The sequence below is a fragment of the Indicator indicator genome, chromosome 18 (genome assembly GCF_027791375.1).
Source record: "Indicator indicator isolate 239-I01 chromosome 18, UM_Iind_1.1, whole genome shotgun sequence".
Taxonomy (NCBI): Eukaryota; Metazoa; Chordata; class Aves; order Piciformes; family Indicatoridae; genus Indicator; species Indicator indicator.
Window position 1 is genome coordinate 13847898 of NC_072027.1, and position 15889 is coordinate 13863786.

The 15889-nt window shown below is 38.9% G+C and overlaps 1 protein-coding gene across 1 annotated transcript in view; it reads right to left on the reverse strand.

Moving 5' to 3' along the window:
• DOCK2 (dedicator of cytokinesis 2) overlaps positions 1-15889 on the reverse strand; it is a 168483-nt gene that overhangs the window by 108573 nt on the left and 44021 nt on the right. Inside the window, exons 26-27 of the mRNA XM_054389131.1 lie at positions 11632-11780; positions 6889-6984 (exon numbers count right to left, since the gene is read on the reverse strand). Of these exons, the coding sequence (XP_054245106.1) occupies positions 6889-6984; positions 11632-11780 (245 nt within the window). The remainder of the gene's footprint in view (positions 1-6888; positions 6985-11631; positions 11781-15889) is intronic.

A 15889-nucleotide genomic window follows, 5' to 3' on the forward strand; every position in this document is an offset into this window, starting at 1 on the left:
GAATTCTTTGGGTTAATTGCACATTTGGAAATACATTAAAAACAATTTTGCACAGAATAATTTTGTCTGAAGAACTAGGTCTTTTTGGTTAAACTAGTCTCTGTTTAGAATAGAGAATGCTATGGAACACAGCTTAAGATACCAAAATTCTGAAGGACTGACAATTTTAATGAACATTTCCATGTTAAATTCAGTCAGTATGGAAATGACAGGCACAAAAATTATCATTATTTTAAAGGCTTTTTAGAAGAACAGCCTTATAAGGAATTTTTAGGGTAAGAATGAAATTATTACATCAGAACATGTCACTCTCTTACATTCATGTACTGCTTAGGCTGGTATGCCAACAGAATTCCTGTTTGCATTAGTCTCTATAATCAATATAATGAAGGATTTATTTGTGTGTGAATGTTTTTTATGTGTTAAAGTAACAGTTTCAGATTGCTGTTCTCTGTGATGTAATAATGAGCAACACCAGCAGGCAAAACACAAACAAACCCAAGTTTTTCTGTAGTGAATTGAATTTGTTATTGTATGAAAGTAAACTTTTTTACTTTCTTTTTGTTAACAAGCCCCAAAAAAGCTCATTGAAAAATGTCTGATTTTGATTTTGTGTAAATAATTATTATGATGCTTTCAATATATTTTCAAAGGATCCAGACTACTCAATTTAAACAAACTAGAGTATTTTGGTTTACCACATAGCACCAATGAATCCCAAGCCTCAATAAAACTATGCAAAACCAGAAATACTCTGCTTCGTTTAAGAAAGTCCAACCAAAGAATAAAGCTTGAAGTCTTTCTTGTGACCCAAACAACCACTGATACTACTGGAAATCTGAAATATACTGATTTAAATGGTTAGAGGCTTTATATTTTAACATCTGATCTCAATGAATTCAGAACTCTAGACTATTTTTGTTCCTTAATCTACCAGTCAAAATTAGCCTTTGTTTTACATATTCCTCAGTTGTTTTTCAGTTCACAGTCAGTGAAGTATGGATTATCCAAATATGGATACAAAATCCTCTTTTTAACATGGGCACACACAGCAGTAGCTAAACATTCAAGGTATCCAGGCCAGCAGACTCTCAGCTCCCAGTGCTGCCTTTTAAGAACATTCACTTGTCTTTCAGCCTACCCTCCATTCAGTGTTTCCAAATTCATCCCCTTCTAGACATGCTTTCCTTGAAAGAAAATATGAATTACAGTGTTGCTAAAGCAGTGACCTTCAGAAAGGTTGCTCCTAGGGTTCTCAAATTCACAATTTCATTATAAAAGGCAGGGTTTTTTGAGTCAGCAGTAGTAGCAACAAACAGCCAAGTTCTAAAATAGGTATTTAAGATCCAAACAGAAAGCTTATCTGAAACAGACAGAACTCCCTCCTCCTTCTTGGAGTCTCGAACTACCATGAACAAAAAAAAACATGCAGTAATTTAACAGAAAATAAAGTAGGGCAAAAGTAAATTATTCCTACAAAAGAATAAGCATCATAGTTTCACAATAAAACGCTAAATGCAAGATGTTACTATCCTTGGTCTCCTCCACAGCAGTCATGCATAACAGTCTTTTTACATAGAACTTTAAAGAAAACAGTGGAGCAAAAGGCAGTTTGTCACATTAAAAGGTAACAGTGGGAAAGTGACAATCATGGTACGCATGAGCCTCAGCAGGAAGGAAAGGCTGTGAGCTGCTGCATGCTTTCTTTGTTTTTAACATATGAATCTGTGAAATGGGCCCTTGTGGCCAAGAAGGCCAGGGGTATGCTGGTGTGTATTAGAAGGGCTGTGGTTACTAGGTCAAGAGAGGTTCTCCTCCCCCTCTACTCTACCCTGTTGAGGTCGCATCTGGAATACCGTGTCCAGCTCTGGGCCCCTCAGTTCAAGAAGGACCTCAGGGGACTGTTTGAAAGAGTCCAGTGCAGAGCCACAAAGATGCTAAAGGGAGTGGAATATCTCCCTTATGAGGAAAGGCTGAGGGAGCTGGGCCTCCTTAGCATGGAGAAGAGGAGACAGGAGGGCTGAGCCAGGCTCTTCTCAGTGATTTCCAATGACAGTACAAGGGGTGCAAGCTGGAATACAGGAGGTTCCACATGAACATAAGAAAAAAACTTTTTCACTGCAGCATCTCCTTCTCTGGAGACATGTAAAACCTGCCTGGATGTGTTCCTGAGTGACCTACTCAAGGTGACCTGCTCTGGGCAGGGGCTTTGGACTTGATCTTTCAAAGTCTTTTCCAACATCTGGCATCCTGTGGTTCTGTGATTCTACATATTACACAGCATCACAGTATATCAGAGGTTGGAAGGGACCTCAAGAGATCATCAGGTCCAACCCCCCTACCAGAGCAGGATCACTTAGGATAGTCCATACAGGAACACATCCAGGTGGGTTTGAAAAGTCTCCAGAGAAGGAGACTCTACAACCCCTCTGGGCAGCCTGTTCCAGTGCTCTGTCACCCTTACTGTAAAGAAGTTTCTCCTCATGTTGAGGTGAAATCTTCTATGTTCTAGTTTGAACCCATTGTTCCTTGGCTTATCACTGTGAACCACCCAAAAGAGCCTGGCCCACCCCACTTGACACCTGCCCCTCAGATATTTATAGACATTGATCAGATCCCCTCTCAGTCTTCTCTTCTGAAGACTAAACAGCCCCAGGGATCTCAGTCTCTCTTCATAGGGGAGATGCTCAAGTCCCCTAATCATCCTCGTGGCTCTCTGTTGGATTCTCTGTAGCAGGTCTCTGTCTCTCTTGAACTGGGGAACCCAAAACTTGACACAGTATTCCAGGTGTGGTCTCACCAGGGCAGAGTAGAGAGGTTGAACAACTTCCCTAGAGCTGCTGGACACACCTTTCTTGATACATCCCAGGATCCCATTGGCTCTCTTGAGAACAAGAGCACATGGTTTTTCCATGGAGAACTTGCTGTCCACCAGCACTCCAAGGACATTCTCTGTGGAGCTGCTTTCCAGCTCCAGCATATTCCAGCAACACAAAATACCTAAAACATAATAGCTTTGTAAAACATAATTGAAGAATGTAAGCTACGTGAAAATGTGACAAATAAGCACTGCTTTTTGTTTTATTGTTTAGTATTTTAGAAATATGTCAGCAATTATTAATTCATATAGGAAATTTTAAAATTACCAGATACACACTACGCAATTTATGACATCAGGACTGGAAAAGGAAAAGCAACAGAAATTGGTAGATTGTTATAAGATAATAGTATTTGCTATAAAACTGTCTCCAATTTAGAGAATTACAGTGTAATGCCTAAAACCAGCTCACAGAGTATGAAATAAAAGTTAGAAATACATACAAGCATGCTCTTAAAATTTTTTAAAGCCCCGTAAAAATCATAAACCAACGACAACAGAAAAAAAAACCCTGACCCACAGCTACTTGACAGCACTTACATACAAAATATCATAGGCTTCTTTAAAAGATGTATTTAAATGACAACTACAATATGCTATTTATAAAACATTGCTCGGAACATGGCATATTCTAAAATGACTGTATTTGAAATTGCTGTTCGCAGGAATCAATCTAACTTTCTTGGAAAATTCAGAACGTGTGAATAAAATACTGATTCTCTTTCTCATGTAACAGCAGTTCCCATAGGGCTTTTTATTGTTTTGTGCACTATAGCTCTTTCCCAAAAGCCACAATACTTAGACACAAAAGGCCTTCCTAATGAGACACATTATTCAATGTCTGTTTTCTAGGTTCTTTAAATGTAATGTTATCTTTGGTTACAAAATGAGATATTTTCCTTAGGTTTCAGCAGTTACTTAAACAGCATTTAGATTACAAAGAAAGTAAACAGTTTTTCTTTGGAAAAGGAAAATGAATGGGAAATTAATAAATAGGCCTTTCATGGAAACATTCTGCATCTTTTCTAGGTAGACAAAGCATTTCAATTTGAATATTGAATAAAAAAAAAAAGCTAGAATTTTTAGCTAGACCATATTTGAATATATCTAATTTTCCAACCACAGCAGCTCTGCAAGGGTGTTTCTCTGATTATTATTTCCCCAGAGAGTACTGGGTTTTGCATTTTTATATCTTACATAAATATTATCTAAAACTTTTCTGTAGCATTACTACACTCTTATCATACTAAACTGACACTGTGAACAAAATCAAGTTTGGAGTACCAAAGGAAAGTTTTTTAAATGTATACAGTGGATTTATAGTATTTACCCAACCAAGCCAATATTGAAAACATTCCACATGCCTCTATATATTTTATTCTGTAATCACTGTAGTAGGAATTCTCTGCATCACAAAGTCCTCTATAAGTCTAAAGTCCATAAACTGTTTAAGGTATAGCTTGAATGGCCAATTTCAGACAATAAACATGTCCCTCTATTACAAGTTTAGAAGCATTCCCACAACTACACAGTCAAGGCTTTTTTTTTTTTTTTAATAGTGAAAATAACCAAGCAGCTGTTGAAGCCCTCAACTGCCAGAACATCACATTGAAAGCAAGAGTGGCATTTAAGTAAGTCTTTTCTGCACTACTTGCAGAGAGACGAATTACTTTTCTATCAGTGACACCTTCTCCTGAAGGGATTGTGTCCTTCCTAGCCTGACTCTTTCCAGTAATTACCAGAACAAAGCTCACAGCATGCTGTTACCAGCCAAGCACAACCTTCCCTTAGATTCAACACAGAATCCTTTTAACTCCTCCTCTGCCAGCAAACTACAAGATTGTGAAAAGGAGACCTGCTTATCCTTGCCAGAACACAAGAACACTCAGGTAAATGAAATCCAATTGGTCAGGTACAAGACATTTAAACTTGAGATTGCAAGGAGTGACAGGGTTTGTACATTGTATCTATTGCTTTCTTTAGTATACCATGGCACTAGCATTGGTTTTCATACCATTTTCCAAGTCTAGAAAATTAAGCAGCAAAATTATTTCGTTACTCAGAAAGACAGTAACAGATTTAAGAACGTCTAGTGACCTGTTCTCCAGTGAGTCAGTAACAGATGCAGTCCAATTTGAAATGTCACTCGGATCCATATAACATCAGCTACGTGGTCTGACTACAGCTGTTCTCTAGGCCCACCTGTACTTTCAGACATCCCTATACTTTCAGTATCTGTGGCTCACCTTAAGCATTTTGCAGAAGGCTCCATTTGCTGACTGCTTAATTTTTAAAAGATGAAGCATTTAGACTTTTAAGCAAGCCTGGCCCTCTCAAGAAGTTTTAAAACAAACCTGAAAGTTAACTGAGTGAACTCAAGGTAGTAAATGGAGTGTGCAATGACCTTGATTTGCCAGTTCTTTCAGAATGTAAAATAATGATTTGATCATTATAAAGAACTTCTTCACATCACATGTAAAAGACCAACGTGTTGAGAGTTCTTACCTCAGCTCTAGAAAACTGATTTATTGGAATTCTGCTTTGAAAAACCTTTAAAATGCTCAATGGACAGATAAGCAGAGGTGCTTATGCATGTTATTAGCATTCAGACAAACTGCATTTCAAAATTCGCACTGAATTTGATCTTTTTTATGTAGAAACAGCTGAGCAAGGTACAGTAGATGAGAGGGGGAAACAGGTTTTCCAAGCCATTGACTGTAACAAGCTGTATCCAATTAACTGTGTCCTAATGATAAGGATCTTCTTTGCAGGATTACTACAGTTTCATTTTGTCATTTGATTTATTGGTTATGTTACTCAGAAATACTCCTTACAACATTCATCACACTCATACAATGCTTTCTTTGCAAGTACAGACAATGTTTGCAAATGCTGCAGAGGACTGAAAGGTTCACTGGGTCCCCATTCCAAAACTCAGCTGTTCTCACCGTGCACACAGCATAGGGTTATATGCACAATAACAACAAAGAGGGGTTCTGGTAAACAGCTAATGCTATGATTTCTGAAACTTGCAGATCTGCCACCAGGGAATCTGAAGAAGCCACTTGCAAGTATCTCCTCTGAAGAACTCAATTGTAAGGAGACTAATCATTAGGAAACACACATTCTAATTGGCAATGACCTGAAACTGTTATTTTGGTTTTCAAACAGAAATGAACACGGAATCAAAGTACATGTTAAAAAGCAAAGTACAGTGTACCTCTTGTGGTCAAAACAATCAAGCAAATGCTGCTCAGGATTTTGCAGAATCTTGTAAATCTCTAAAGACTAACAATTAACACAAGGTCCACAATTCCTGCAGAACAGAACTGGCTTCCTTTCGCAAAAATAGTATTAATTAAGAGGAAGGTACTTCAACCTGAATACGCTGCAGGATCTGTCCTTGAACATAACTCTTGAAACAAGGAATCAACACAATTATCTCAGGTGAGTGCTCTATCCTGAGATGTTTTCCCTCTGCACACAGGGCATTATCTTCCACCTCCAGAAACAGAAGTAGGAATGGCAGCTGTTCCACTGCAAATTTAACCCACCAAAAATTAAAGCGTGTGGGAAAAATGGGAGAATCAGAGTATCCACCAACTACTTATATGAGCTTTTTTTTTTTTACCTTTCACTTTGACTCAGACATTTTCACTTTAGACTAATAGAAACAGTATTTTGAATGTGTTAAAGTGTGCCATTTATGCAGGTTTCTGAGACATTCTTCATTTGGCAAACAGCAATTAAGTTTCAATTTAGCGTTGCATTTTTTAAAGAATGCACAAATCTCACATTATTCAACCACACTTCAGAAACAGTACAGTGGTACAGCTGAATGGAGGGGGGGTGGGGGGGAAGAGAAAAGAGTAAATCTTTAGACCTTTTACTTCAAATCTAAAAAAGGCCATGAACAAGGAATCCACAAATACTCTATTTGCATTTTTTGTCAGGATAAAGGATAACTATAAAATTACTGTCAAAGCATTAAAAATATATTAAAATCTTACAATTAAGGCGTCATCTCTTCCCATTGTAATAACAGTTCTGTTCACTGTGCGTAATAACTGCACCATTATCTCTTGAATATGGTGATAAGTTGATGCCTGTAAACAAAAAAAAAAAAAGGACAGTTTTTGTATTAAATCTATATCTCTTCTAAAAGAAAAAAAAAACACAATTATTTCCATTTTGGCAGTTCAAGTTGTATAATATAACTCCTCTGTTGAAAGAACAGCACTAATTGTTGCTCACTCTGCTCCTTACTTCCAACAGTTTCAGTGGATTACACATTTCAAGCGGCACCATCCAGTTTTAGCCCTACCCAACAACTGTTTCTTGTTTCAAATATTCACTTCACATCCCTCACTCAAGGGACTTATGTTTTCCCGGTAACTAAATAGCCTAAAAACTAATACCAACACCCTCACTGAATTCCTTTGAAATTATCTTGCTGAAGCCTTAATAGCTGCCACAATTTAGGCAGACGCTTCACGAATTTCTTTATGATTCTAAAATGCTTCCAAACCTGTTTGCTAATATACACAAGAGCTTAAAACGCAGCTGCTGCCAAGTAGGCTTCATGCACAGAACAGGAAGTTTATACACTCACTTCCACTTGTGGCCTCAACTAAGATTCCAAGAGAAAGAGTTTACCATTACATTTCATTGTGTAAGCACTACAAATAAAAACTTGTTCTGACACAGTAAATATTAGGCTACAGGGTATGTGTCATATTGAAGTCAGCTTATGAAGGGCTGTCAGACTGCATGCATCAAAGCTGTGAAGGGGGAACAGGGAAGTGGTTTTAATTAAAACAGAAACAAAAAGATTTCACCATGACCTTCCTCAATGCATTACTTGCAGTTCTGAGCTATGACAGGTGCTGAAAGCACACAGTCTCAAGCTATGAAGCTAATTTTAGACATGATTCAGTCAAAACAATGTTATCTATGGTCAAAAGTTGTTTGCTGTAGAGACAGCTTAACACCTCACCCAGATGCCTAACCAAGTCTGTCTATTCATAAAAATGATAGTCCTTAAAGTCCTTGAGATAAACCGATGTTCTTTATGTACTTGCTGCCTGCAGAATCCAGCAGCTAGACAGCAGTTGCAGAGTGTTTGAACACAGAATCTGATGATTCACATGTTCCCACTCACCAAACAATGTAGGACAAAGCAGTAGAGCAGAGCTCGTAATATTGCAGTATTTTTTTCTTTGTCAAAACACATTCTTCAAAAATTCTGTAACAACTTCAAAGATCAGCTCACAATATAAATTTGGAACATGCAAAACAATGAACAACTACTGCTGGTTTTCTTCTGTTCCTCATATTTTTTCTAATTATGGTGATTTTTCCAGCATTAAACCAACGCAAAAATACCAGAGTTAAGTTCACAAATAGTTTTAAACACCAATCCAAATCCAGATTTCTCTATTGAGATGGAAAACCAGAAGAAATATGGACAAGACACTGGTGTTTTAAAGATGGAATTAAGCTTGCAATTAATATTGAAAGTGAGTCTGCCACTAAAGCCTGAACGTATTTTTCCTCCAGCAGGTCAAATCATCCATTTTCTTAGAAAGATGTTGAGATAGAAGAATTTAATTGTTCAATAGCAAATTGCATTCATCTTAAGGTTCAAGTGCAACTCCATAAGAAATAAATTGGTTAATTACCAAAAAATTTCTTTCTGGATAAAGGCATTCCAAAAGAGATCAGCAAAACATTATTATAATAGTAATCTGGCCCTGTAATGAGCCTTTTCCATTTGCCTATATGAGTATGGAATGCAATGTATTCCCCACTGAAAGTCAAAATTGTATGTCCTTGAAACAAGATTTTTCACTTTAGCTGAAAAGTAAACACCCAAGTTGCACTCAAGAGAAACCCGCACTGCCTCTAAAAGACAAACTACTGCCTGATGCTTTAGATACTGATATATTGAAGGTGTTTCCCTCCTTCAGGTAAGTCTTCTCAAAGGCAGATTGTTAGCTCTAAAGCAGAATCAGTGTTTAGCAGTTTAAAAACAATGAAACCAAGACCCACAGATTCTCTGTCAAGAAAAGAAAAAAAAACTATTAGCAATAATCACACCTTTGTTCTTGAAGTTAAAAACAGTCTTATATTTAATTACATATATCTTAATATATTCTACATATGTCTTAATATATTTTAATATCCATGTTGCACCTGATCAGCAATTGTGCTGCCAGAGGCATGCCAGGGTATGTGTTTTCCTCAACAGAAGCAGAACAAAATATAGTTATTTTGTTGATGTTTCAAGTGTTCTACAATGCTTCTTATTTGTCTAAAAGAGTCACTATATGCTGACACCACCACTGGATTTAACCTACTCCAAGGACTTTTCTCCTTATGAAATTCATCAGTATCTACTGCAAATATAATCTGTAGGTAAGTGCTACCCAAATATCTCACAGAGTCTTCAGTTTAGAGGTTATCTTACTTCAGTGAAGCTACTGATGAAATGTCACTTGTTTTAAACAAATATGAATGGGTTTGGTTTTCTTTAAATGCATGTGTTCTAAATTCTCAGCAAATTTCTGGACACGATGGGTTATGCGCTGCCCAAAATGCCATTGTTTGTCACAATGCAAAAAGGGTTGCCTGGCTACCTCCTTCAATGAGATTAAATGCACAAAAAGCTTTATATGCTTTCAAACAACATCCTTCAATACAAATTATATAATTTTATTTGGATTGTTAAAAGATTGAAGTCCAAATCTCTGAAGAGTGCTATCACCCATTAAACCCCTGGTCTCCAGCTGTGTTCAAACATACACATCACACTGACTAGAGGCAAAAAAAAAAAAAGCCAAACAAGAACAAAACACATTGACAAAGCACCAACAAAACAGAACAATAAAAACCCCGTTATTAAACGTATCATTCTCCTCAATGATAAAATGCATTTGATTTTAAGTACAGCCAAGCATTTGCCTGCTATCAAGGGAGAACATTTAAAGGGGGAAAAAGAAAAAGAAGAGCTTTTCAAAAGCTTTCAGCAGCATCACACTAACCAAGTAGTTTCCAACTAAAATGTTCCCAAATGAAATCTGAAGTATTTTATTTTTCTTTTCTTAAGTCCTTGAGGCATATGTAAATCAATGCATTCACAGAACATTCCAAAACCAGCACTTACAAATCAGTCAAACATGGAATTTATTGGAACGAGCAGTTGCTTTTCTGCAATCATCACTGCATTTCATGAGCCCTTATTTCTAGAGCCCTTACTTCTAGAAGCATTTCTATAGGAGATGTAGCAGTTCAGATACAGGTCATAGTCCATTCCTCAAGTTTGGTGGTTATAATAATACTGAGGAATTAAAAATAAATAAATAAATAGAATCTACCTACACTTCAATTATTTTTCCCCCAAGATTCACAAATAGTTCCAAAAATGAACAACAGTATTTACTAGCAAGAATTCTACTTAGAAAGTCATTTTGCATCAACAATTGCACTTATAATATGAAAAAGACACAGGTTGAAAGGTTTTTTTTTCTTTAGAAAGAGTAAGAAAGAAATAAAATGGGATGACTTTTCAAAAAAAAACCCACACTATTTCCAAATGTTTCTTCTGATTAGAACAGCTCATTGAGTTTCTGCAGCACTGTGAATGTATCAGTCCCTGTTCTTGAATACTTGACAAGCTGGAATCCACAGGATAGTTTTCAGACTGCATGGGGCTGCACATCTGCACACCCAGCAACAAGGATTCCAGTTCTGCACACAGCAATCTTCTCACTCATGGAAACATGAGCTACAAACTCATATTTCCAGTAGATGTTAACAGGTCTTGGACGTGTCAGCTGCTGTTATTATGGACAGCGACTGCCAATTTTGAAAACAGTTTATGTGGTACGTGTGCAGAAAGTATTAATCCATCTTACTTTATGACTGTGTTTCACCTTTTAAAGTACACAGTAAAGAAACTGGCTTACTTTACAATATAGTCCTATAAATATAATGTCACTTTTTGCCATTGTCTTTCTCAAAACAATGCATGTGTCAGACATGTGAGGATCCAGAGCTGCAGCCAGCATTGCAGGTGAGGTCTTAGCAGAGGAGAGGGGCAGAATCCCCTCCCTCCATCTGCTTGTCCATGTGCCTGGGGATGCAGCTCAGGACATGGTTGGGTCTGGGCTGCAAGTGCATGTTCCTCATGCATGTCCATCTTTTCACACACCAGCATCCACAAGTCCTTCAAGTCCACAGGGCTGCTCTCCGGCCTTTCATCCACCAGCCTGTGTTGATACCAGGGATTGCCCAGACCCAGTGCAGGACCTTGCAGTGGCCTTGATGGACATCACAAGGTTCACACAGGCTCACTTAAGCTCCTCCAGATCCCTCTGGCATGTCAACCACACCACTCAGCTTGGTGTCATAATAATCTAATTAATTTCATTATGTATTCCATTGAACTTTACCAGTCAAAATTAAAAGTGTCTAAACCTCTGATAGGAAAAAATCCACAGCAGCCTCACTGCTTTTAATAATGCTATGACAATTTACAGCAGCTATTTAAAGAATATAAAATGGAAAAATAAAAAAGATAGCATACCTCAGCTGCCTTTTAACTTAAGTTTATGAAAAATAGGAGAAAAGTTCAATTTGGCACTGAATTGTATTAAATATTTATATGAGATTCATCAACATCAATATTTTACCCTCTAATAAGTTCAGGCTTAGTACAGACTTCGGCCATTTACATAATAATCAGTACTTACAGGGTCTTGACAGCTCAGAACCTCCAGGATGCTATTGAGTAATTCAACACAGTGCTTCTTCTCTTGGATCTGGAGCTGCTGATCATCCTTCTGTTCTAGTAATTCCTTCAGCTCTTTTGTTATCACAGGAAGCAGAATGTCCCTGCACTCTGAAACAAAACAAATTATCTTAAGAACAAATATAAATCAAATATTACTTGCCAATAAACCCCTCACCAAAGAGTAGAACACACTATGCTTTAACAACCACAGTCCCTTCCAAAGTGGAATTGTTGATTCAGGGATGTTCTTAAACCTCTGTGATATTTGCTTAACTTAGAAGTATTTCTGATACGAAAAACTCAACTTCCTGATAAAAACTATTTGCTTCCATTAAATTCTGAACACTTACTGAGAAATTACTCACTCTACATACAAAACACTTGGAAATCAGCTACGTTTAAGTAATGACAGGATTCTGATGTAAGAAAATAATATGCTTAAATTACTCTTTCTCAAAGTAAAGGCACAAATAGCAACAGAGCTGTCCTAAGAATGTAATTTTGAAACATACCTTCTATGAGCACAGAAAAGAATGCAGACAAGGAAAAGACTCAACTGAAATGCTTGTTGAGCCTATGAGACCAAGAGTTATGCATACATTGATCCTTCTTTAAACTTAAAGAAGCTGGCTGAAGGAGCAAGTTACATTTCAATCCTACAAGTACATTGACTTTTTAAGTCGAGAGTGCTTGTAGGAAACGGCTGGAGGACAACTGCAGTGAAGTTGCTATCGAGGAATAAAACATACAGAAGATTTTTTTTTTCTAATTTAATTGATACATGCCACTGAGTGATTTAAGCAGCAACCTTACAGTGCTATGCAATTGAAGAGAGTACAACACAAGAGTGTGAATAATACTGAGCAGATGCTTCAAAGATTTGTTATCACTATGAAAATAACCTGGGAAGAATGCAGAATACTCACTGATACACAAGCATAGAGTGAGATGTGGTGAAACTGCATTCAGTGTGATTTAAAATAAGCCAGGGGCTCAGAACACCTCCAAAACAAGGGTGCTAATACCAGAAGACAGGAGAGTAAGAAAGAAAGAGAGGAAAATAGTGGGAAATAGATTATAAATTTCTGCATTTTGCCTATGAAACTGCAGAAGCTATCCATGCAGATTAATCTTATTTCAAGTAAAAGCTCCAAGCCATATAAATCTAAAGGGCAACATAATTTCTTGCTTCAGAAAGTGCCTCTACTCTTGGTAATAATAAAAATAAATAGAAATTTTAAAAGCTATTTATCTGATTCACTATAACCCCTGGTCCAAGCTACAAGAGAAATTATACTCAATGACTAAATTACAAATTCACTGGTAAGAGAGCAATTGAAGAAAAAAAAAAAAAAGCAGATCTGCCTGACCAACCTGATTTGCTTTTATGATCAGATTACCCATCTGGTGAAGGCAGGGAAGGCTGTGGATGTAGTCTACCTGGACTTCAGCAAAGCCTTTGACACTGTCTGCCACAAGAAGCTCCTGGCAAACTGGCAGCTCGTGGTTTGGACAGATACACTCTGAAATGGGTCAAGAACTGGCTGCAGGGCCGGGCCCAGAGAGTGGTGGTGAATGGTGCCACATCCAGTTGGCAGCCTGTCACTAGTGGTGTCCCCCAGGGATCAGTGTTGGGCCCTATCCTATTCAATATCTTTATTGATGTTGTAGATGAAGGAATTCAGTCTATCATCAGTAAGTTTGCAGATGATACCAAGTTAGGAGCAGGTATTGACCTGTTGGAGGGTAGGAGGGCCCTGCAGAGGGACCTGGACAGGCTGGATGGGTGGGAGGAGGCCAATGGGATGAAATTTAACAAGGCTAAGTGCAAGGTTCTACACTTTGGCCACAACAACCCCAAGCAGCGCCACAGGCTGGGGACAGAGTGGCTGGAGAGCAGCCAGGCAGAAAGGGACCTGGGGGTACTGGTTGATAGTAGGCTGAACATGAGCCAGCAGTGTGCCCAGGTGGCCAGGAAGGCCAATGGCATCCTGGCCTGCATCAGGAATAGTGTAGCCAGCAGGACAAGGGAGGTTATTCTTCCCCTGTACTCAGCCCTGGTCAGGCCACACCTTGAGTATTGTGTCCAGTTCTGGGCTCCTCAATTTAAGAGAGATGTTGAGGTACTGGAACGTGTCCAGAGAAGGGCAACGAGGCTGGTGAGGGGTCTGGAACACAAACCCTATGAGGAGAGGCTGAGGGAGCTGGGGTTGTTTAGCCTGGAGAAGAGGAGGCTCAGGGGTGACCTCATTGCTGTCTACAACTACCTGAGGGGAGGTGGTAGCAGGTGGGGATTGGTCTCTTCTCCCAGGCAACCAGCACCAGAACAAGAGGACACAGTCTCAAGTTGTACCAGGGGAGGTATAGGCTGGATGTTAGGAGGATGTTCTTCACAGAGAGAGTGATTGCCCATGGGAATGGGCTGCCCGGGGAGGTGGTGGAGTCGCCATCGCTGGAGACCTTCAAGAGGAGACTGGATGAGGCACTTAGTGCTATGGTCTAGTTGATTGCTTAGGGCTGAGTGATAGGTTGGACTGGATGATCTTGGAGGTCTCTTCCAACCTGGTTGATTCTATGATTCTATGATTCTAAGAACACATATTGACACAAGACGTGTTCAAAGAGTGGCAAAAAAAGGAATTTTGCATAGCTTGCTGTTCGTTTTTGTGTCCCAAAGGCAAGCTTTCTGCACTTAATGCAGGCCACAGGCTATCCCTTTTAATCAGAAACCAAACAGCTGCATTTAGAAAGCACCCAGTAGAGCATAGGCACCCTAACACTCCTGAAGCACTTCAAACATCAGCAATACTGATAGATTCGCAGTCACCAGCTGCAGATATGAAGCACTGCACAGTTTTCTGAAATTGAGGTATAAATCTGATAAGTGGAAAATTCTTTTTTGATTCACTCAAAAGTTCTAGTAACCAATTATTCAAACATACCAGCATCTTACAGGCCATTGAAATATGCAAGAAATAAGTTTTTGACATAATTCTTCTGCACACAGCCATTCCATACTTGTTAAGCATAAAGAAAGCAGGGCTTCCTGCATAAACAGAATTTTCCTATTGTATTGAAAGAGCAACTGAGACAGAAGGTACAACTGATTTCCTCCAATTTTAAGAGCTAATTATTCTGCAAGCTTCATTACTCCCACTTGTACTTTGCATTATAAATTAAAATTGGATCCATATTTGATACATACTGCATCTATTAAAAGACCTTAACACAAGCAGCTGATCAATTATGTACAGGGCATTTTCAGATGTCAATGATACTGATATGACAAGCTACACAGAAACTCAGAGGTTGTTTAACTAGTCTTAGCTACATGATCTTCTTTTTAAAGCAAAACTCCCAGAAAAAAACAAACCTACCACTGTCATTAACAGAAGCATAGCTCAATATACATTTTTTACAAGCAAATTGTATACTTTCATGTTAAGTATTTTGGTTTAGATTAAGGTTATATGCCTGTATTTTGTGACCAGCTGCCAGACAAGCTTGGTAGCTAGGGACTTGCGGGCACTGGGTGACAACCATATGAATAGAAGCCAGCAGTGTGCCCAGGTGCCCAAGAAAGCCAAGAACATCCTGGCCTGTATCAGCAATAGTGTAGCCAGCTGGAGCACAGCAGGGGTCATGCCCCTGTACGGGGCACTGATGAGGCCACACTTTGAATACTGGGTTCTGTTTTGGGCCCCTCATTACAAGAAAGACATTGTGGTGCTGGAGCATGGCTAGGGAAGGGCAAAGAAGCTGGTGAAGGGTGTAGAGCATAAGTTCTCTTGAAGAGTGGCTGAACAAATTGGAGTTGTTCAGCCTGGAGAAAAGGAGGCCCATGGGAGACCTTCTTGCTCTCTGCAGCTCCCTAAAAAGAGGGTGGAGTAAGGTGGAAGTCCTTCTCTTCTCCCAGATAACAAGAGACAGGACTAGAGGAAAGAGCATTAAGAGGTACCAAGTCCTGGAACAGTCTTCCCAGGGAACCTGTGGAGTCAAATATTGGAGGTATTTGAAAGAAGCAGTTATGTGCCACTTTGGGACATGGTTTAGCGGCGGACTTGGCAATGTTAGGTTTGTGGTTGGCTCTTTTCCAACCTAAATGATTCTATAATTCTATGATGAAGCAATCCACACACACACACCCCTCCCTGCCCTGAGAAAGCTCAAGAGAGGGACAGACGTGGAAGGGGGAGTGCCGATGCTTATACAAACAC